Source organism: Nyctereutes procyonoides, unplaced genomic scaffold (assembly GCF_905146905.1).
Source record: "Nyctereutes procyonoides isolate TBG_1078 unplaced genomic scaffold, NYPRO_anot_genome, whole genome shotgun sequence".
Lineage (NCBI taxonomy): Eukaryota > Metazoa > Chordata > Mammalia > Carnivora > Canidae > Nyctereutes > Nyctereutes procyonoides.
Window position 1 is genome coordinate 69,120,139 of NW_026575125.1, and position 24,125 is coordinate 69,144,263.

Here is a 24,125-nt window from a genome sequence, read left to right on the forward strand (position 1 = left end):
TCCCAACTATGTGATCTTGAATGAGTTACTTCTCCTAAATATGCGTCAATTTCTTTACCTGGAAAATAGGTAGTTGTGGGGATTCAACTTAAATCCATTAACACAGGCCTAACATATGGGAGGTTCTCAATAAATCACATATATTATTAATAGTCCTACTTCCAAAAACCTCTTTTGTCTTTTCGGGAAGTAGATTAGATTTCTTTTGGTGGATGGTTTTGAATTGACTTAAATTGCTTCTTCTTCCAAGTCTGTTTTTGCATAATTTTCTCTTTACAAGTGTTCCATGCCCTTAGTAAATGATTGATTCTGATAAGATACACACAGTATTTTCAAAGGTTCCTTTGAAATATTAATTATTTAAAATATTGAATGTGAGATATTTCACCAGAGGCATCAACAATGGTTTTCTGGTTCAATGAGTGTTTATTTTTACAATATGTAATTTTCTTCTCCCAATCTTCTAGCATACACGTAACAAAAAAAAATGAATATGCATAAACATTATTTTTTAATGACCATTTATTATCAAGGTGTCTTATTATAGGCAAACTGCCAAAAATGTGTCCCTGGACAAAAAAAGTTTCTTCACTATAACTACCATTAGAGTTCCATTTATTTGTGTTAACAAGCTCTCTTTAAGATGCAAATGTATCAGGGAAAGTTAACTTACCAATTGAGTTACCCTGACAAAATTAGGTAGCACCTACCATGTAGATACTTGGGAGAAATCACCTCATCCCTCACCATTCATCACTTTGGAGCAAAATATCCATTTATCTTGTGATCCATAATACAATATTTATCTCATGACAAAATATACCTAAAACATTAACCATAATGTTAAAGAAGAGCAGTATTCAATAGGAAGTTTACCCAGGATCTGATGATTTACCTCACTATAGGAAACTGTTAATTACCTGTTCTGACAAGGAGATGAGATAACAGAATGAATGAACTCTCTAACCAACATTTTCCCTTTAGTTTTAACTTTAAGTGCTCTGAGATTGATTTTGCTTTTTGGTAGGTAACACTGTGCTAGTCCTAAACCTAGGAGCATAACATTTTTATGTTTTGTTTTACAAATTTTCAAGTGCCATGTAATGTAATTACTGTACTGCTCCTAGCTCATCCTGTGGTTTCTGGTAATTTCTTCTGAGCTCCTGTGTCCTTTTTTTCCCTTGTAAAAGTTTTCTTTTTTTCAACAGGAACATCTGCTTTCATTATTTTCTTTAAAACTTAATACATTTTTAAAAAGATTTATGTATTTATTCATGAGAGACACAGAAAGAGACACAGAGACACAGGCAGAGGGAGAAGTAGGCTCCTTGAAGAGAGCCCAATGTGGTACTCAATCCTGGCTCCTGGGATCACACCCTGAGTTGAAGGCAGATGTTCAACTGCTGAGTCACCCAGGCGTCCCTAAAACTTTACACATTCTATATATGCCCTCTTGTAATCTCTTTGGAATGGTATCTCATTTTAGAAAGACTTGTTGGACAGCACTGTGGAGAATGACTCAGATTCCTGAGGACCCCAATTTTTAATAGGCAGTCAAGAGAAGTAGAATTACATATAAAACCTGAAAGGAATTTTTAGTGATATAGAAATACAACCAGAAGAGAACCATGGTCTAACTGAATTTCATGCATCCTTATAAAAATAGTCATTACAGGGACTATGTAGAAAAATAAATATATGTATAAAAGTGAAAAAAGACTATGAAACATTATATATTTATGATTTTACATAAATAATATGCAAGTATTAAATTTTAATACATTAAAGAAATTACGGGCAGCCCCGGTGGCTCAGTGGTTTAGCGCCGCCTTCGGCCCAGGGCGTGATCTGGAGACCTGGGATTGAGTCCCAAGTCAGGCTCCCTGCATGGAGCCTGCTTCTCCCTCTGCCTGTGTCTCTGCCTCTCCCTCTCTCTGTGTCTCTCAAGACTAAATAAAATAAAATTTAAAAAGATTACATTAAAGAAATTATAACATAATGACATGGATGCCATTTCATTAAAATTCTTGAATGTCATTATATTATGCATATACTAAAAATGGAACAAATACAATATATAGGAATTAAAAATGAATTCCTTTGCTTAATTAATGGCTGCCATCTGCCAGCACTTATCAAAATATTATGCTAGACCACTTTTTCTTTTTCTTTTTTTTTTTAATATTTATTTATTTATTTATTTATGATAGTCACAGAGAGAGAGAGAAGCAGAGACACAGGCAGAGGCAGAAGCAGGCCCCATGCACCGGGAGCCCAACGTGGGATTCAATCCCGGGTCTCCAGGATCGCGCCCTGGGCCAAAGGCAGGCGCCAAACCACTGTGCCATCCAGGGATCCCTAGACCACTTTTTCTAAACCGTTTTTTTCCACAAGTTTCCCCTTCCCCCTGAGGATCCTTTTCAGACATTTTTTTCCTAATCCCCCCACCATTAAAATTTAATGCAATAGATGTACTGCATATCCATTCATATAGTGTGGTCTTTTGGAGGGCCACAAACAATTGTAATATCTAAGATTCTTCTCTGCCCACCTCCCTAAGAACCAATATTCATCCCCTTGGGGGATGATACTGACCCTGCTGAGAACGTATGTACTAGATGGTTCTGTTAAAAAAGAAAGGCCAGGTCTTTGTAAATATCACTGATGTATTAAAGGAAAGAAATATAGGTTTCAGTTCACCATTACTTTATCATTTGCTCCATAACTTTTCAAGAGTGGAGAGATTTTCATAAAATATCTAACCTGAAAGGATGAAGGTTTTTATAAATATATCTTAGAATTATTTTATATTTCAGTTATTCCTAAAACAAAATGGAAGGCAACATGACCATTTGAAAGATAGGTTTCATTTTAAATGAATTTAAGTGAAATTTGTTATGTGATTGAATTGTGTGAGACTGACAATTCACTTAGAATTTGCAAGTTCATAGAACCATTAATTCTTATTTAGATGTGATTTGTAATGAGTAGCTGTTATTATTTTCTATTTTTTGATCTATGAGGTCAAACTCAGGGGGAAAATGTCATTTTTTCATTGAAAAGGAAAATAGTTTTATTGAATTGCATAGAAAACTGTTTTCTCACATCTTACAAAATTTATTTTACTGAGTGAAAGAAAATGTAGGAAAAAATTGGTAATTTTTTTTAAGGCCTTAAATGATAATATATGGGCATGTCTGGGAAGTAACAATTCAGAGGCAACTTTCTAATATTTCATCCTGAAATTAGATCAGAGACAGTATTAAGGAGGTAGGCTGGTTACATGCAGTCCACTGGGCTCTGTGTGAGCTACGTACCTTTGGGTAAAATGAAAGGCATGTGCTGTACCTTCTATTTCATGCTTCCAACAGTGTTGGTCATTCAATAGATATGGTATGCCTGCTGATCTCAATTTTCATTATCAACATTTATCTGTGCTGTGTTGACTTACTTTCCCCAGAAGAGTTTGGAGATGCCATAGATTAAAATTAGCACTAGGTAACTATCTCTGGTATACCTTTGTGCAAGATTATTCCCCAATGGCTAGCACAAACTTATTTAGAGGTAATTCTCTGTGGGTTCCTCACATTTCTGTGTACTTTGTGACCACAAGCATTGATAACCTTTCTTTTGGATTATCTTTTCAAGACTGTTTTTATAGTGAACAGCCTTGAAAGACATAGTGCCTCCCTTCAGAGCAGAGGGTAAGTCTGTTTGTTTTGAAGATAGATTATATTTTCCTACAGGGTGAATGCCAGGCAGTTTGCTTTCATTTCATTATAAAAGATTTGGGTTCACTAAAATTGGAGTCATCAGCAGTAACACAAAACCCACCAATGGCATAGCATCTACCTCAGCTCACCTTGGCAATGCCCTGGGGGATCTGGAAGGCAAGGGAAAACAGTATGAACATGAAGCTCACATTGCTGGCTGTACTGTGAATAACATATCTTGATTTTCTTACTTTCATTGCCATAAATAACTTCATAGACTATTATCTTAGTTACCATCTGTTGATTTTCCAAGTCACCCTTTTCTCTATTTTTCGCTCACAATTAAACTATAAACTAACAAAAACTTCCCAACTATAAACTAACAAAAACCTTCCATCAGGTATAGGCTTTCTAGATGTCTGTAGACTGCAATACACATTGGCCAGGTTTTTGCCAAATGGTTTGACTTCTTTTATTTCTGACTCATATATAGCATTACTCTTACAGATAGATATTATGGCCCTGCAGCACATTGTGTTATTTTCACCATATTGTATTTGCCTTTTACTTAGTCTATTACCTACTACTTTGTTGAATTATAAGAACTAGTTTCTTAGATCCCAGAGAAAGAATGTTGTTTCCCTCTTTTGATAGGTGAACAGTCTTCTAATTTTGTGCCATCTATAAATCCATGCATCTTGCAGTATGGTCTTAATCTGGACCATAAGGGGTAGTGTTAAAAAGATTGAATCTAATTGATTTTTCTTTTACTCTACTTATCACTGCCTTCTTATACTGCCAACTTCCATTTACTACTGGTCATGAGCTTGCTCACAAACCAATTTTACTTTTCTATTTAGTCTTTCACCAATAATGCCAAAATTTTGCTCAGGGTTATATGCAGAGTAATATTTGTCACTGCAAGTTAAATTATATTCTTTTTTTTATTTTTTTATTTTTATTTATTTATGATAGAGAGAGAGAGAGAGAGAGAGAGAGAGAGAGAGAGGCAGAGACACAGGCAGAGGGAGAAGCAGGCTCCATGCACCGGGAGCCCGATGTGGGATTCGATCCCGGGTCTCCAGGATCGCGTCCTGGGCCAAAGGCAGGTGCCAAACCGCTGCACCACCCAGGGATCCCAAATTATATTCTTGTATAACTGACTTCTCTCCCACTCTGGTTCATTTTGTGTACTACTATAAGGCTGACTTTAAATGTTACCTTTCTCATGTCACTATCTTTCTGGCTTTATAGTGTCCCTTGAAGCATGTTCAAATTTCTTACTTTGATATCCAAAACCGTTTAGAAATTCACTCTAATCTGACTATCCAACTACAACTCCCATACCTTTCAACTATGTTCTCTCCCTACGGTTTATCATGCAGTCCATGCATATTTGATTTGCATATAGGTAGCTATACTTACTCAAAACAACCTTGACACATTTTACCCTCTTAAAATCATATGATATGAACAGGTAAAGCAAATATATGATGATAAAAATCAGAGCAAACATTGCCTTGGAGTGGTGGAGGCAAGAGGAACTTTCTGGGGGTGATGGAAAGTTTCAATATCTTGCTTGTGGTGGTGCTTACATGGCTCTAGGTACTTGTCAAAATTCATCAAATTGTATGCATAAAATCTATACATTACACTATTTGTAAATTTATACACAGAGAGAGAGCAAACAAGTGAGCACATATGTGTATGCTAGGAGTTAATAAATCTAGATTTTAGTGTCTTCCTACCAGTCATTATGAAATCTTTTTAATGTAATATTTTCAGAGGCTTAACTTAAGTCCTAATTCTTAGGAGTCTTCCCCAACTCTTCTAGCCAACAGAGACCATAGTTTTGTTTTTAAGAATTATATAATCTATGTAAGTATTATCTCACATGGTAGTGTCCTACCCTCAGTAAGAAGCTTTTTCCTTCTTTTGGATCACTTTATACTGATTGGTTTTTGATAACTTCTTTAACTTTTGAGCAGCTCAGCTTTTCTAGAAAGCCTTAATTATACAATTGAGAATTCAAGGAGGCTATAACAGTGAATTAAGGCCATTATGCCCAGGTTGTTTGGATTTTAAAAAATAATTTTTATAGTATTGGCTTTAGTTTAGTCATTTTTGAGCCACCTGGGTGGCTTAGTGGTTGAGCGCCTGCCTTCGGCTTAGGGCATGATCCTGGAGTCCCAGGATCAAGTTCCACATCAGGCTCCCTGCATGGAGCCTGCTTCTCTCCCTGTCTGTGTCTCTGCCTCTCTCTCTCTCTCTCTCTCTCTCTCTCTCTGTCTCATGAATAAATAAATAAAATACTTTTAAAAAATAAAAAAGAAACAAGATTCCTGGGTCAGAGACAAAAATGAAAGTCTGATCAAGTCACTTCCCATTGCTTGTAGCTGTATTTCCCAATACAGTAGCCATGGCCACATACAGGTAATGAGCACTTGAAATGAAGCTAATCTGAAGTGAATCGTGCTAAATTAAAAACATGCTAGATTTCTGAGACTTAATTTGAGGAAAAAAAAAAGACTGTAAAATTTTTTTTATATCGTGAGTTAAACATTTACTTAATATATGAAAATAAATTTCATCTGTTTTTAATTTTTTTAAAATATGGCTACTAGAAAGTTTAAAATTATCTATGCAGCTCACATTTTTGGCCTGCATTATGTATCTATTGTAGACTTTTGACTTAAGGGATAGTGCTCGGGGATCTCTGGTGGCTCAGCGGTTTAGCGCCTGCCTTCGGCCGGGGGTGTGATCCTGGAGTCCCAGGATCGAGTCCCACGTTGGGTTCCCCGCATGGAGCCTGCTTCCCCCTCTGCCTGTGTCTCTGCGTCTCTCATGAATAAACAAGTAAAATCTTTTTTTTTTTTTTTAAAGGGGGGGATAGTGCTCAAACTCATATCAGAATTATGATCTTTTATCATCTGGTCACCATATGCCTAGTCAATTTTGTCTTCTGCTAGCTGCAGGCAAAGAGGGCTGGTCCAGGTGTCAGATTGACCTGGACTCATAGCTGGGCCCCTCCACATGCCAGCTGTGTGATCTGGATCAAGATGCTTAAATTTTAAATTTCAGTATCACCAGCTGAAAAACAGAGATAATACCTATACAATGTGTTGTTGGATTAAAAGATACAACAAATGTAAAGTGCTTACTGCATAAAATTTAATTCTCCCTGTACATTCTAGCCATGCCAAACTATTTTCAGTTCCCCTTTTCTTTCTATTGTAGAGGGCAGGTGATCATTCAGATTTGTCTTCAGCTTTAATATTCCTAAATGTGCATAATCCCACATTCCTGGTTAGTCATTGTGATGAGGTTTTGAAATATAGGTGAAGTCCGGAGCCAACAACCAAGAAAGAATTTTTGAGACATCTTTGGTGCAAAATGGTGGTTTTATTAAAGCATGGGGACAGGGCCCGTGGGCAGGAAGAGCTGCTGCCCAAGGCCTGTGAGGGGTGGCTGACTACATACTTGCAGAGTTGAGGGAAGTAAGCAAAAAGGAAGATTTCAAAAGATCAAAAGGGAGATTTTTTTTTTTTCACATACTAAGGAGGACCTATAAGGCACTGAAGGCATTGCCATTGTCAAGTTAAAGATTGCTTTTCCCTCTAGCAAGGCATTAACATTAAGACAATTGGAAACTTACTGAAGAATGTCACACATATCCCACCCTGGGTGGGGGTGGCTTGTGGGGTATCAGCTGTGCTTTGTCCATCTAGCCCTGTTCCCTCATCAATTGGGGTTCCACTTTTATTTGTCCCTTTTTTTTTTTTTTGCCAAATTTTGGACCTGAGAACCTCTGTGCTACCTTTTGTTTTTTATTTAATATCATGTTCTAGAGAATCCATTTTATTATTTGTTTGTTTGTTTATTTATTTTATTGAGCACTTGCTGTGTGCCAGATATCACCCCTTTAATTTATTTTTTTATTTTTTTTAATTTTTTGAAGACTTTATTTTTTAAAAAATTTTTAAATTATTTTTTATTGGGGTTCAATTTACCAACATATAGCATAACACCCAGTGCTCATCCCATCAAGTGTACCACTCAGGGCCCGTCACCCAGTCACCCCAACCTCCCTTTCCACTACCCCTTGTTCGTTTCCCAGAGTTAGGTGTCTCTCATGTTCTGTCACCCTCTCTGATATTTCCCACTCATTTTCTCTCCTTTCCCCTTTAAACCCTTTCACTATTTTTTATATTCCTCAAATGAATGAGACCATATAATGTTTGTCCTTCTCCGGAGAATTCATTTTAAAAGAAAAAATGATTGATGTAACATTGAAGAAATCTCAAGTCAAATAAAGGGCATAATCAAAAGAGGTTTTAGCTTGTTCTTGCCCTGTAGGAGAATATTTTTCTTGTGTGTGATTTGATACCCCCTAGTTATTCTTTAAGCAAAGTAGGATTTAAATTTAACTTTAGAACAGCATCAGAAAGTTTCTTCTCCTTCCCTCCTGCCTTCTTCTTCTCTTAACCCCTCTGCCTGCAAATGTCTTCTACCCAAGACCCACACATTTAGCTACGACTCAAATTACCTACTTAGTTAGGGTCCTTTTTTATCATCAGCTAGGCCAGATGAGAAGATGGTTCTCATTCTCAGTTTTCTGTGGATTACCCACAGTGTAGTAGGGTTTCTGGCAGTAAATACCTTGAAACAAATGTTCTAACAAATCTTGAAAGTGTTTTTGATGGCCAGAATTGTAAAAAATAAGAGTAGGGTAAAATGTTTTAAATGCATTTGCATTAGGAATTTCTATGTACATCTTTCGAATACTCTGCTCATGGAATCTTAATAGTTCCTTCCCATAGGAAAAATTAGAAACACAACAGCATTCCAAAAGGGATGATAAGACTCTGGCTAATGTCTCTCAAATGTAAAATGTGGCCTTTCAAATGATGTTGTCACCTGCTCCTTCTATAATGTCAGCATTTTGAAATGGGTAAAGGATATGGATTAGGTAGGAATTGAATGCAAATGTGTTTTTGCAAATAGTGTCTTTTCAGATCATCGCAGATGATGGTTGAATGCTGAAGATATTAATACAATCAGTATTTAACCTTGTGTAACTATACTTCCTCAAATCACGCCCTGCACATTGATTGCATTAAGCTAGGTCATTGGTTTAGGAATATCTTATAAGAATCTTAACTGGAAAGCAGCAGTAGTTCATCAGCTACTGTTTATTTGTATACTGAGCATGTCATCATTAATACAAAAGACAAGGTCCTTAAATAGAAAGAAAAGTGGGTTGGCATGAATTTTGCTTAATGCTGCATAATAAGCAAAGTAGCCTGTGGTACCAGAAACTGACAGGGTTCATTATGTTTAAACATATATATGTCTTTAATTTAGGGATATTATGTAAATCTGACAGAAGTTTTTACCTTTATTTTTCTATAGTTTAACTTTAATTGCTCCAAGATTAATTCTGATTTCTCGCTCCCTCCAGAGGGTGATGAGACTGGTGTGATGGATAATCTTCTAGAAGCCCTACAATCAGGTGCAGCGTTCCGAGACCGCAGAAAGCGGATTCCAAGGAATTCAGGTAAAACTCGTTCCACCTTACATGGTATTATAAAATGTGAATGTTCATAGACAAATAACACCCCCAAAAAACATTCCATTCTCCATGAATTTTTTTTATTTTTTTATTTTTTTTAAATTGTTATTTATTTATGATAGTTACACACAGAGAGAGAGAGAGGCTGAGACATAGGCAGAGGGAGAAGCAGGCTCCATGCACCGGGAGCCCGATGTGGGATTCGATCCTGGGTCTCCAGGATCACGCCCTGGGCCAAAGGCAGGCGCCAAACCGCTGCGCCACCCAGGGATCCCTGATTTTTTTTTAATAGTTGATTTTAGTTCATGTGTTAAGTCTCAACAGGCATCTATGTCAATGTGATCGCAATTTTTAATTTGGTAAAGGTATATTCAAATAACTGTAGGCGTTGCCAAAAAAATTCAGAAATAAAGACTCCTGCTGTGTTTAATATTAAATATTTTAATTGTTTTATGTGCATGTAGTTTGGGTGGAACATGGTTTAAAGCCATAATGTTGGACCCTGGCTCACGGGTGCCAACGTGTCCCGGTGGACGCCCCAGAGACCCAGACCCCAGACAGGCAGATGCAATCAGCAAGAGGGTTTATTGAACGTTTGCGCAAACGGGCTCTCCGCCTCCGAGGAGGAAAAGAGCCCCGATTAGCAATTACAGGGATCTTTTAAAGGCAAAAGGAAAGAAACCGCCTAAAGACAAAAGAACCGCGGGAGTCGCATAGCATCCAGGTTGATTTCACAGAGGGTCAACATGAACCTATTCAGGGACATTCCAATCAGGGTGTGGGGGGAAATGGTTTTCTTATTGTGAACAGAATGCTTTTAGTTGCTAAAATTTCAGGAAGGCGCCTGGATGGGCTGCCTCTGGGTTAGGGCTGGCCCTACTTACAAGGGGGGAGGTTTCTTCAATAAATGTTAATAAAGCATTAAAAGTAATTGGCCCTAGGGATGTCACATTAGTTATTTACAGGTAAGGAAACTGAAATAATGCTTCTTTCGAAAGGTCATTTTGGCTTTGTAGTACAATCCATTCTCCATTCTCCATGTTAATAAAGAGAGGAGAGGCACAGTCATATTAGAAAGTTGTCTGTTTGGGCAACCCCGGTGGCTCAGCGGTTTAGCGCCACCTTCAGTCCAGGGCATGATCCGATCCTGGAGACCCGGGATCCAGTCCCACGTCCAGCTCCCTGCATGGAGCCTGTTTCTCCCTCTGCCTGTGTCTCTGCCTCTCTCTCTTTCTCTCTCTCTCTCTATCTCTCTGTCTCTGTCTCTCCTGAGTAAATTAAAAAAAAAAATGGTTCTCTGTTTGTACCCTGTGGCTGTGGTAAATAATGGTTCCTCTCAGAATAATCCGGGTAGCTGAGCTATCCACCTCCTATAAGGAAATTTCGATATTTTTAGTGTATATCTTACGTGAAGAGGAAGAAATTAGGTATTGATTTTAAAAGTCCTCTTCATGGCTATGGAGCTATATGGAGAAGTAAATGAAAAAAGGAAAGTTGGTAGTAAATATGTAAATTCTACCCGGATTAAGGAGATTTGTCTATAATTCAACACATATTTTGTATTTGGACTGGAAACTAATATATAATCAGCCGAATAGAAAGTGGTTAGCTCTTTAAACCATTGTACTCCAACAAACCAGTGAAAGAAATGGAGCCCAGTGCAGTTGTCCAGGAAGGTTTTTGGCAATGACAAAATTCATGGCAGAGGACGATATAAGTTATCTTCATCTTTTTTACATTTGAGTGAATTTTGATGGATATGAAGACATTAGAGATGACCTACAAAAAGAGTACAAGACTGGAGGAAAGAAAAGCAAACTATTTGTGTATTCATATTGCAGTGCTGTGTAGCAGAATATTAGGAGCATTACTAATCTGTAACTATGCAGCAGCCATTTCATCTACCCTCAGTCTTTATCTGTAAAATAAGAATGTTTTACCATGCTATCAGAGACCCCTTTCAACTCCTAAGAGAATAGAAACCTTCACTGTTCTTTCTTGAACTATCAGAGTATTAACAGTGAAAAGCAAACTGAAATAATTTCTCTATCAATTCAGTTCTCTGTTAAGCAGCTGTTAAGTAAAAGCATATTATTCTGTGCCATAAAAGAACTGCCATCATCTTTCTAGGCTGTTTATTTTTAGAATACATTTGCTAAGGCCCCTGTCTGATTAGGCTCACATCTCATACTGACTCTAGAAAGATTGTACTGAGAAAGAGAGAGATCATCTCATGGTGTTTCTGTGAGCTTGGTACTTAAGGGAATATAGTATCAATTGTGAAACACCAAGAATAGATTTACAAACTGCATAATTTTATAGTATTGATTCCAAGTAATCTAAATTGAAACTTCCATTGGTTTGTAGCTGGAGTGCATCCATGAACACACAGGGTCAAAAATATCAGCCCATGCTGTTCTGGCAGTCATTCCAAGTGACAGCAGCCAATGCAAGTGTCCAGAGGTAAAAAGAAACTAGAAGCAGATGGTAGCAACTATTGGTAAAGCATCTTGAGCATCAGAGTTCAAGTGCGGGAGAGGGGGAGGCAGGCATAGAGTTGAGAAGTCAGCCAAAAACTGCCCTATTTGCTAACCTCTTTCTGGAAGCAACAGAACTGGGAATTTTCCTAGATTTTCCCCTTGTTTTTCTAACTCTTCTAACTAGATACTTTCCTGCTGGCCTCCTTTTGTTTCACTTTCTTAGGTACTTTTTTGGTTCTTTTTCAATGCCCCATTGACTTTATATTGTTATACTCTCCCTGATCAACACTAGCATCCTTACTACTTTCCAATAACCTCTACTTTAACATGATGCGATAGAAGCAGAAAAATCAAATTATAAAGAAGGCTATTTTGGGGATGCCTGGGTGTCTCAGCAGTTAAGCGTCTGTCTTTAGCTCAGGGCATGATCCTGGGGTTCTGGGATCAAATCTCACATTGGGCTCTCTGTGAGGAGCCTGCTTCTCCCTCTGCCTATGTCTCTACCTCCCTGTCTCTCATTAATTAATAAATATATTTAAAATAAATGAATAAAGAAAGAAGGCTAGTTTTATCAAGCAAAGTAAAATAAGAGCAAATAGCCAAAAAATCTGAAATCAGAGTCAGCCACAAACATCGAAGATGTACTGCTCTGCTTGCCATCTCCATTCTTACTGCTTACAGGTGGAAATTATGGTATGTAAAATACAGAGCTCTACAATTGTGCTTTTAATTGCAGTGTTTTTATTTCCATATTTAAACAAAATGAGATGATTTATATTCTTCATTAGAAAATCAAGCTGTTAGTAAATGGTATGATTAGTTGCCTAAATTATATAACTTTCACACTGAGTCTATGTCCCCTCCTCAGGATCTACCAAATTAGGAAACTCAGAGTTCCCAAATACTGCCTATATTCCAAATACTGAGAGTGTTGTTTGAAGTAAGGGCCCCAAAAGACATTTCAAAGGAGTCTATGATGTAAGGAGTGCTATTGAAAAAAATACTGATAACTAGTATAGCATAGTCTTCAACCAGTCAGAATGAACAGAGGCAATAAGTAGTCCCTATGGTGGTACTAATACATACTGGCTGAATAACAACCCAGATTATAAACTTTGCTAATACCAAACTCAGAGATTAGGAAATGAGCCCCTTAACTTTCATTAATTTATTGTACATCTGTTCTCTGAAAGATACTATGCTACACATGAGGGAAGAATGCAGAAATAATTATGATTTTCTTAGTTATAAGACCCTTATGTCTTGTGGGAAAGATAAATAGTACAGAAAGATTGCAGAATAAAGCAGAAAATAATAGATACTATACAAGAACTTTTAATAGTATACATTGTGAGCTTAGAGGGAGGAAATATGTTTTATTGGATATGTTGGAAAAAGACATGGCAGAAAAGGTTTTTAAGGATGAATATGGATTTCAGCAGTTGGAATTGCAGGTAGGGATAGTGGCCAAATGAAATGTCATTAGAAAAATACAGAAGTAAGAAAGTGCAAAGCATTTTGGGAGCATGACAAATAGTCCACCTAGTAAGAAAGTAGGCTGTATAGGGATCCCTGGGTGGCGCAGGGGTTTGGCGCCTGCCTTTGGCCCAGGGCGCGATCCTGGAGACCCGGGGTCGAGTCCCACGTCGGGCTCCCGGTGCAGGGAGCCTGCTTCTCCCTCTGCCTATGTCTCTGCCTCTCTCTCTCTCTCTCTCTCTCTCTCTGTGACTATCATAAATAAATAAAAATTAAAAAAAAAAAAAAAAAGAAAGTAGGCTGTATAAAGTGTAGAAGTATGGAGATAATTCTGGAAAAGTAGATTGATTAGCAGTGGGTGTTATATGCAACTGATGAATCACCAAATTCTACCCCTGAAACTAATAATACATTATATGTTAACTAAATTGAATTTAAATAATTTTTTTAAAAAAATAAATTGATGCCACATCATAGAGTGCTTGAATAAGAGACTAAGGTGTTAGCATATAATTCATCAGGCAATGGGGAAATATTGAAAGTTCTTAGGCAGTGGAGGAACATGATCAAAGTTATATATTATTAAGACATTTAATCTACAGGAGTATGAGTGATGAATTAGGGTTCTACCATCAAATTTTAGTGAAAGGAGATAATTTAGAAGAAGAGGAGGAGGGGAAGCCAGGAGTCAAAGATAATCATAGGATTCTGAGTTTGAGTAGCTAGAAAGACAGTTGGGTTATGAGTAAAAACTATTAAGATCAGGAAAAGGAGTGGTGATGAAAGATAAAGTAAGTTTTGGGAGAGTAAAACTGAAAGTGGCAACAGAGCATTGAAGTCAAGCTTTCCAGAAGTTTCTTGGAAGTATAGGTGTCAGTTTCATCACAAGATGGTTGAGTTTGTGAGATTTCTGGTTATAGTGTGGAAATGGAAGGGATTATTAGAGTGATTATCCAGATAAAAGAGATCTTAAAACAGAACTTTGAAAATGCCTTCACTTAGGGGCTAAAACTAGCAAAGAAGATAGACAAGGAGTAGTTGGGCAGGTGGGAGGAGATTCAAAACATTATTCTAGAAGCAAAAGAAGAGGGAAGTATTAAGAAGGAAGAAAAGATGGGCATTTTCAACAATGACATATGCTATGGTAGAATCAAAATGGATAAACATCGATGATTTGCCATTTGTGAATTTTCTATCAACATTTTAAGAGCATCTTTTCAATATTTGGATGGAACTGGGAGCCAAAAAGCAGGAACTAAGCAGTGAGTAGATTGTGAGGCTGCAGGGATTGATAGTATTCATTCAACAATTGAACAGTTTTATTCAATGCTTCCTGAGTATCATGTACTGGCTTAGGTACTGAGGATGTGCCACCAATCAGGGCACCTGCCTTAAGGAGTTCACATATTGGGACACCTGGTTAAGCGTCTGCCTTCAACTCAGGGCATGATCCTGGAGTCCTGGGATTGAGTCCCACATCGGGCTCCCTGCATGGAGCCTGCATCTCCCTCTGCCTATGTCTCTGCCTATCTCTCTCTCTCTCTCTCTCTCTGTGTCTCTCATGAATAAATAAAATCTTAAAAAAAAGGTCATGAATAAATAAATAAAATCTTTAAAAAAGGAGCTCACATACTTTTTGGGAAAACATGAATGTAAGCCATGTGATAAAATTGCAATGTGATTTTATCTGTGCTATAATGAGATGGGAAATCTGTGCTCGTGCAGCACAGGAGTTCGAGTAACTTTCCCTACCCCTTCATCTCTCAGCTATGCGTCCCTAGAATGTGGACTATGCTTTCTAGGAGTCTGGTGAGTGAAAAGACCATCTCACTTTTCCTTAATAACCTAGTATGGATCTATCACCTATGAATTTTGCTGAATCTTTCTGGACCCTGTTTGTTACAGCCTTTCTTAGCACTCAAGGTAATATGTTCCATATGTTTACAATCTACTTTGGAAAGAATTACCCATAACTATTCCTGACTTTGTCATTATAAAATCAAAGGTAAGCTTTGGAAGAAAAAGAAACACATGTAGAAAAAACTTTGCAGAAGTGAAAACCACACTTAAAATATAAATACAGGGAATCCCTGGGTGGCGCAGTGGTTTGGCGCCTGCCTTTGGCCTAGGGCACGATCCTAGAGACCCGGGATCGAATCCCACATCGGGCTCCCGGTGCATGGAGCCTGCTTCTCCCTCTGCCTGTGTCTCTGCCTCTCTCTCTCTCTCTGTGACTATCAAAAATAAATAATATATATATATATATATATATATATATATACACAGTACCATATATGTTTCATTACTGAATAGCTATGGATACTTAGCACTTGTTTCTCCTCTCTCAACCAACTTAACCTCATTCTTTGCCAACTACAAGTAAATATAAAGTCTTCTTAGCAATGGATATCTAACTTAGGTATTTTGGCTATTACTAGATATTGGTATATAGTTCCAACCATTAAAAAAATAAAAACATACAAGAGAAGCATTATGAAGAAATGAAACCAGGAAACAGAATAAAGGTAATTTGCTTTTAGAACTACACAGGGAAACCAAGAAAAAATAAATTTGAAAAAAAAAAAAACAAACAAAAGAAACTCAGGGGACACACAATCATAGTTTTATGGATCAGCAAGATAACAATATAAATGAGAAGCTCTAATTTACCATTTGAGAACAGATAAGGACAAGAAACAACCAGGGGAAAAAAACAGAGGGTAAAAAAACCCACTAAGTATTAAGGGAAATACCTTTACAACAAAACTGCAAACCCACATTTTCCTAGGCCTCTCTCTACCTCCTGTAAATAACGAAAGCCAAGTTTTCCTGGCTGTTGTCTCCACATACACGTTCAGGACCTCAAATGCCTATAAGGATCTCCAAAACATTTCAGGAAGTTCTCAGTGGGTGTTTCCCAAACACAGTCACTTATCACTGTTCTACCTCCACCCATAATACCATGCATTTCCATGCCTGCTGTTTCCTATAGCAATAGGCACTCTCATGCTTTCATGATGCCAGAGTTTAACAGTGGTCAGTGGCAAAGTGGGAGGAAACATCTCTTTCTTTCTTTACTGTGGCACTTCACCGGTATACCAAGCAGCAATACTTATGCCTCAAAGTCTTACATTTTTAGAAAAAACAGCTTTCAGTTTTAAATTTTTTTTTGCATATATAGGAAACTTGGATTTCTTTTTTTTAATAAATTAATTTTTTATTGGTGTTCAATTTACCAACATACGGAATAACACCCAGTGCTCTTCCTGTCAAGTGTCCCCCTCACTGCCCATCACCCATTCACCCCCACCCCCCGCCCTCCTCCCCTTCCACCACCCCTAGTTCGTTTCCCAGAGTTAGGAGTCTTTATGTTCTGTCTCTCTTTCTGATATTTCCCACACATTTCTTCTCCTTCCCTTATATTCCCTTTCACTATTATTCATACTCCCCAAATGAATGAGAACATACAGTTTGTCCTTCTCCGATTGACTTACTTCACTCAGCATAATACCCTCCAGTTTCATCCACGTCGAAGCAAATGGTGGGTATTTGTCGTTTCTAATGGCTGAGTAATATTCCATTGTATACATAAACCACATCTTCTTTATGCATTCATCTTTCGATGGACACCGAGGCTCCTCCCACAGTTTGGCTATTGTGGACATGGCTGCTAGAAACATCGGGATGCAGGTGTCCCGGCGTTTCATTGCATCTGAATCTTTGGGGTAAATCCCTAACAGTGCAATTGCTGGGTCGTAGGGCAGGTCTATTTTTAACTCTTTGAGGAACCTCCACACACAGTTTTCCAGAGTGGCTGCACCAGTTCACATTCCCACCAACAATGCAAGAGGGTTACCTTTTCTCCACATCCTCTCCAACATTTGTTGTTTCCTGCCTTGTTAATTTTCCCCATTCTCACTGGTGTGATGTGGTATCTCATTCTGGTTTTGATTTGTATTTCCCTGATGGCAAGTGATGCAGAGCATTTTCTCATGTGCATGTTGGCCATGTCTATGTCTTCCTCTGTGAGATTTCTCTTCATGTTTTTTTTTTTTTTTTTTTTTTTTTTTTTTTTAATGACAGTCACAGAGAGAGAGAGAGAGAGAGGCAGAGACACAGGCAGGGGGAGAAGCAGGCTCCATGCACCGGGAGCCTGACGTGGGATTCGATCCCGGGTCTCCAGGATCGTGCCCCGGGCCAAAGACAGGCGCCAAAACACTGCACCACCCAGGGATCCCTCTCTTCATGTCTTTTGCCCATTTCATGATTGGATTGTTTGTTTCTTTGCTGTTGAGTTTAATAAGTTCTTTATAGATTTTGGAAACTAGCCCTTTATCTGATATGTTATTTGCAAATATCTTCTCCCATTCTGTAGGTTGTCTTTTAGTTTTGTTGACTGTATCCTTTGCTGCGCAAAAGCTTCTATCTTGATGAAGTCCCAATACTTCATTTTTGCTTTTGTTTCTTTTGCCTTCATGGATGTATCTTGCAAGAAGTTACTGTGGCCAAGTTCAAAAAGGGTGTTGCCTGTGTTCTCCTCTAGGATTTTGATGGAATCTTGTCTCACATTTAGATCTTTCATCCATTTTGAGTTTATCTTTGTGTATGGTGCAAGAGAGTGCTCTAGTTTCATTCTTCTGCATGTGGATGTCCAATTTTCCCAGCACCATTTACTGAAGAGACTGTCTTCCTTCCAGTGGATCGTCTTTCCTCCTTTATCGAATATTAGTTGACCATAAAGTTCACGGTCTGCTTCTGGGTTCTCTATTCTGTTCCATTGATCTATGTGTCTGTTTTTGTGCCAGTACCACACTGTCTTGATGACCACAGCCTTGTAGTACCACCTGAAATCTGGCATTGTGATGCCCCCAGATATGGTTTTCTTTTTTAAAATTCCCATGGGTATTCGGGGTCTTTTCTGATTCCACACAAATCTTAAAATAATTTGTTCTAACTCTCTGAAGAAAGTCCATGGTATGTTGATAGGGATTGGATTAAATGTGTACATTGCCCTGGGTAACATTGACATTTTCACACTATTAATTCTGCCAATCCATGAGCATGGAATATTTTTCCATCTCTTTGTGTCTTCCTCAATTTCTTTCAGAAGTGTTCTATAGTTTTTAGGGTATAGATCCTTTACCTCTTTGGTTAGGTTTATTCCTAGGTATCTTATGATTTTGGGTGCAATTGTAAATGGGATTGACTCCTTAATTTCTCTTTCTTCAGTCTCATTGTTAGTGTATAGGAATGCCATTGATTTCTGGGCATTGATTTTGTATCCTGCCATGCTACCAAATTGCTGTATCACTTCTAGGAATCTTGGGGTGGAGGCTTTTCTATGTAGAATATCATGTCATCTGCAAAGAGGGAGAGTTTGACTTCGTGCCAATTTGAATGCCTTTAAGCTCTTTTAGTTGTCTGATTGCTGAGGCTAGGACTTCCAGTACTATGTTGAATAGCAGTGGTGAGAGTGGACATCCCTGTCTTGTTCCTGATCTTAGGGGAAAGGCTCCCAGTGCTTCCCCATTGAGAATGATATTTGCTGTGGGCTTTTCGTAATTGGCTTTTAAGATGTTGAGGAAAGTTCCCTCTATCCCTACCCTCTGAAGAGTTTTGATCAGGAATGGATGCTGTATTTTGTCAAATGCTTTCTCTGCATCTAATGAGAGGATCCTATGGTTCTTGGTTTTTCTCTTGCTGATATGATGAATCACATTGATTGTTTTACGAGTGTTGAACCAGGCTTGTGTCCTGGGGATAAATCCTACTTGGTCGTGGTGAATAATTTTCTTAATGTGTTGTTGGATCCTATTGGCTAGTATCTTGTTGAGAATTTTTGCATCCATGTTCATCAGGGATATTGGTCTGTAATTCTCCTTTTTGGTGGGGTCTTTGTCTGGTTTTGGAATTAAGGTGATGCTGGCCTCATAGAATGAATTTGGAAGTACTCCATCTCTTTCTATCTCTCCAAACAGCTTTAGTAGAATAGGTATGATTTCTTCTTTAAACGTTTGATAGAATTCCCGTGGGAAGCCATCTGGCCCTGGACACTTGTGTCTTGGGATGTTTTGGATGACTTCTTCAATTTCCTCCCTGGTTATTGGCCTGTTCACGTTTTCTATTTCTTCCTGTTCCAGTTTTGGTAGTTTGTGGCTTTCCAGGAATGCATCCATTTCTTCTCGATTGCCTAATTTATTGGCGTAGAGCTGTTCATAATATGTTTTTAAAATCGTTTGTATTTCCTCGGTGTTGGTCATGATTTCTCCTTTCTCATTCATAATTTTATTAATTTGAGTCTTCTCTCTCTTCTTTTTAATAAGGTTGGTTAATGGTTTATCTATCTTATTAATTCTTTCAAAGAACCAACTCCTGGTTCTGTTGATCTGTTCCACAGTTCTTCTGGTCTCAATTTCATTGAGTTCTGCTCGAATTTTAATTAACTCTCTTCCTCTGCTGGGTGTAGGATCTATTTGCTGTTTTTTCTCTAGCTCCTTTATGTGCAAGGTTAGCTTTTGTATTTGAGTTCTTTCCAGTTTTTGAATGGATGCTTGTATTGCGATGTATTTCCCCCTCAGGACAGCTTTTGCTGCATCCCAAAGATTTTGAACAGTTGTATCTTCATTCTCATTAGTTTCCATGAATCTTTTTAATTCTTCCTTAATTTCCTGGTTGACCCTTTTATCTTTTATCAGGATGGTCCTTAACCTCCACGTGTTTGATGTCCTTCCAAACTTCTTGTTGTGATTTAGTTCTAATTTCAAGGCCTTATGATCTGAGAATATGCAGGGGATGATCCCAATCTTTTGGTATTGGTTCAGACCCGATTTGTGACCCAGTATGTGGTCTATTCTGGAGAAAGTTCCATGTGCGCTTGAGAAGAATGTGTATTCAGTTGAGTTTAGATGTAAAGTTCTGTAGATATCTGTGAAATCTATCTGGTCCAGTGTATCATTTAAAGCTCTCGTTTCTTTTGAGATGTTGTGCTTAGAAGACCTGTCGAGGGTAGAAAGAGCTAGATTGAAGTCACCAAGTATAAGTGTATTATTATCTAAGTATTTATTTACTTTGGTTAATAATTCGTTTAAGTATTTGGCAGCTCCCACATTCGGGGCATATATATTGAGGATTGTTAAGTCCTCTTGCTGGATAGATCCTTTAAGTATGATATAGTGTCCCTCTTCGTCTCTCACTACTGTCTTCGGGGTAAATTTTAGTTTATCTGATATAAGGATGGCTACCCCTGCTTTCTTTTGAGAACCATTTGAATGGTAAATGGTTCTCCAACCTTTTATTTTCAGGTTGTAGGTGTCCTTCTGTCTAAAATGAGTCTCTTGTAGACAGCAAATAGATGGGTCCTGCTTATTTATCCAGTCTGAAACCCTGCGTCTTTTGATGGGGTCATTAAGCCCATTCACGTTCAGAGTTACTATTGAGAGATATGAGTTTAGTGTCATCATGATATCTATTCAGTCCTTGTTTTTGTGGATTCTTCCACTGAACTTCTTCTTAAAGGGGAGTTTTAAGAGTCCCCCTTAAAATTTCTTGCAGAGCTGTTTGGAGGTCACATATTCTTTCAGTTCCTGCCTGTCTTGGAAGCTCTTTATCTCTCCTTCCATTTTGAATGAGAGCCTTGCTGGATAAAGTATTCTTGGTTGCATGTTCTTCTCATTTAGGACCCTGAATATATCCTGCCAGCCCTTTCTGGCCTGCCAGGTCTCTGTGGAGAGGTCTGCTGTTACCCTAATATTCCTCCCCATGAAAGTCAGGGACTTCTTGTCTCTTGCTGCTTTAAGGATCTTCTCTTTATCTTTGGAATTTGCAAGCTTCACTATTAGATGTCGAGGTGTTGAACGGTTTTTATTGCTTTTAGGGGGGGATCTCTCTATTTCCTGGATCTGAATGCCTGTTTCCCTTCCCAGATTGGGAAAGTTTTCAGCTAGGATTTGTTCAAATACATATTCTGGCCCTCTGTCCCTTTCGGCGCCCTCGGGAACCCCAATTAAGCGTAGGTTTTTCTTCCTCAGGCTATCATTTATTTCCCTTAATCTGTCTTCATGGTCCCTTAATTGTTTGTCTCTTTTTTCCTCAGTTTCCCTCTTTGCCATTAACTTGTCTTCTATGTCACTCACTCGTTCTTCCACCTCGTTAACCCTCGTCGTTAGGACTTCTAGTTTGGATTGCATCTCATTCAATTGATTTTTAATTTCTGCCTGATTGGATCTAAATTCTGCAGTCATGAAGTCTCGTGAGTCCTTAATGCTTTTTTCTAGAGCCACCAGTAGCTGTAGAATAGTGCTTCTGAATTGGCTTCCTGACATTAAAGTGTAATCCAGATTTTGTAACTCTGTGGGAGAGAGGGCTGTTTCTGATTCTTTCTTTTGAGGTGAGGTTTTCCTTCTAGTCATTTTGCTCAGTGCAGAGTGGCCAAAAACAAGCCGTATTGGGAAAAGGAGAGAAAGAGAGAGAAGAAAAGGAAAGAAAAAGAAAAGAAAAAGGAAAAAAAGAGAAGAAAAAGAGAAAGAAAAAGAAAGAAAGGTGAAAAAAAGGGGGTGAGGTGGGGGAAGCAATCAGAAATCAAAAAGAAAAGAAAAAAGAAAAAAAACAAAAAACACGGGGGAGTATCTTCTGAATCTGTAGACTTTAAGTCCCTTGACTTCCCCTGGAACTGGTCCTTCTAGCTGGTCTTCTGGGGGAGGGGCCAGTTGTGCTGATTTTCAGGTGTTAGCACTTGGGGGAGCTGCTCTGCCCCCGCCTGCTGCAGGGCTCAGCGGGGGTTGTTTACCCCGTGAGGCCCCAGGAGGAACAGCCACAGTGGTTACGGCAGCTCTGGAAACCCGAATTCAGCTCCCGTAGTAACTACTGAGCTCTCCGTCTGCAGGGCCTGTAGGCTCCGGGGCGGGGCCGCTGATCTGCTCAGCTCGGGGCAGGAGCGTCCTTGCTGTCCTGGGCCCTCTCGGCCTTTGCCTGACCCGGGGGAGGCTGGATCCTGGGCTGTGTCCCGGCGCCCTGTGCTCCGGGGACTGCGCTGTTGGATTCACGCTCCCGGCCGCGCAGCCCCCTCCGCACGGAGCCTCTTCCTCTGCTGGAGCCGCCGCCGCGGAGCTGCTCCCGGAGCCGCGCAGCCCCCTCCGTGCAGAGCTGCACCCGAGCCCCTCCGAGCTGCTCCCGGTCTCGCCGTGGACACTGCAGCCCTTAGGGAGCTCGGCGAACTCTCCTGGGCGCGCAGGTGTCTGTTAGTGTCCCCGGGAGCCCGAGGGCATCCCCGCCCTCCTGGGTCCTGCTCTAACTCCCTGCGAGCCCCTTTCCGCCTGCCCGGGAAGGTTGGTGCAGCTCCTGTTTCTACGGGACGGGGCTCTCCTGTCCTGGGGACACTCGCCCCGGCCTCAGCCCGGCTCCTCGCGGGGCCCCTCCCCCTCGGAGGCCTTTTGTTTCTTTATTTCTTTTTCCCGGTCTTCCTACCTTGATAGAAGCGCGAACTCTACTCACTAGCGTTTCAGCTGTTCTCTCTTTAAATCTCAGGCCGAATTCGTAGATTTTCAGGATAATTTGAAGGTTATCTAGGTAATTTGGTGGGGACAGGTGATTTGGGGACCCTGCTCTTCCGTCATCTTGCCCCTCCTCCTCAGTTTTAAATTACAGCCCTTTTTTTTTTAATGTTTTTAATTTATTATTTATGATAGTCACACACAGAGAGAGAGAGAGAGAGAGGCAGAGACACAGGTAGAGGGAGATGCAGGCTCCATGCACTGGGAGCCTGACGTGGGACTCGATCCCGGGTGTCCAGGATCGCGCCCTGAGCCAAAGGTAGGCGCCAAACCGCTGCGCCACCCAGGGATCCCAAATTACAGCCCTCTTAATCTCTCTAGGATTTGGTCCCATATTGCAAGGCCCAAAGACAACCCTATAACAGATCCCATGTTGCACTCAGTATCATCCTCATCTTTTGATGACCAAGTTCTGTTGGAGTTTTGTGTTTGTTGTTTGTTTGTTTGTTTGCTATTATTACTAGGTCAAGTTGGTCATTCATCCAAGCTGCTTACTTCTTTATCCCTTAGAATGAATTCTTTCCCATGGGGATCCCCAGTCTTCTATTTTGTAAGTGTTAGATTCTTTTTTTTTTCTTTATTTTATGTATGATAGTCACACACACAGAGAGAGAGAGAGAGAGAGGTAGAGACACAGGCAGAGGGAGAAGCAGGCTCCATGCACCAGGAGCCTGATGTGGGATTCGATCCCGGGTCTCCAGGATCGCGCCCTGGGCCAAAGGCAGGCGCTAAACCGCTGCGCCACCCAGGGATCCCGTAAGTGTTAGATTCTTGGAGTAGCCAACTAAACCTCATTTTGTCTGTAGTAGAGTAATTATATTGTATTGTGTATTTGAAATTTAGTAAAAATATGACATAATGTAAGCAAATAAACAAAAATGTGGCATTCATCCAAATGACACTTATTAATCAAATACTAGGGGCCAGGCCACCGTGTTAGGGCCCTGGAGTAGAAAAATGGATGAAGTATGGGCGTTGGCTTCAAGTATTCACACCCTCCTGGGTAAGGCAAATGTATATACAATATAAATGCTATGATATATGTATGTAGAAAATGCTGAAAGAGCAACTAGCTTCCTAGAGAATTTAAGAAATTTTTCATAATAAAAGTGGCATTTGAATTATATTTTGATGGATGAATAGTAGTTTACTTGGAGGAGAATAGGAGGGATAAACATTTCAGATAAAGGAAATGGCAAATACATACATTAGAAATAGGAAAGGGTACAGTGGCAATGATGGAAAGTTTATTGCAACAAAGAGTCAGCAGTGGTTTTTAAGTAAAAGATTATATAACTACACATACACACACAGACGCATAATCAAGAGGGGCTGA

General features: G+C 39.3%; 1 protein-coding gene across 3 annotated transcripts in view; it reads left to right on the plus strand.

Annotated features, from left to right (window-relative positions):
• Positions 1-24,125, plus strand: part of DIAPH2 (diaphanous related formin 2) — a 1,101,152-nt gene that overhangs the window by 904,625 nt on the left and 172,402 nt on the right. For all 3 annotated transcript variants that reach the window (XM_055337637.1, XM_055337638.1, XM_055337639.1), the window contains one exon: positions 9,175-9,270. In XM_055337637.1, coding sequence (XP_055193612.1) covers positions 9,175-9,270 — 96 coding nt within the window. The remainder of the gene's footprint in view (positions 1-9,174; positions 9,271-24,125) is intronic.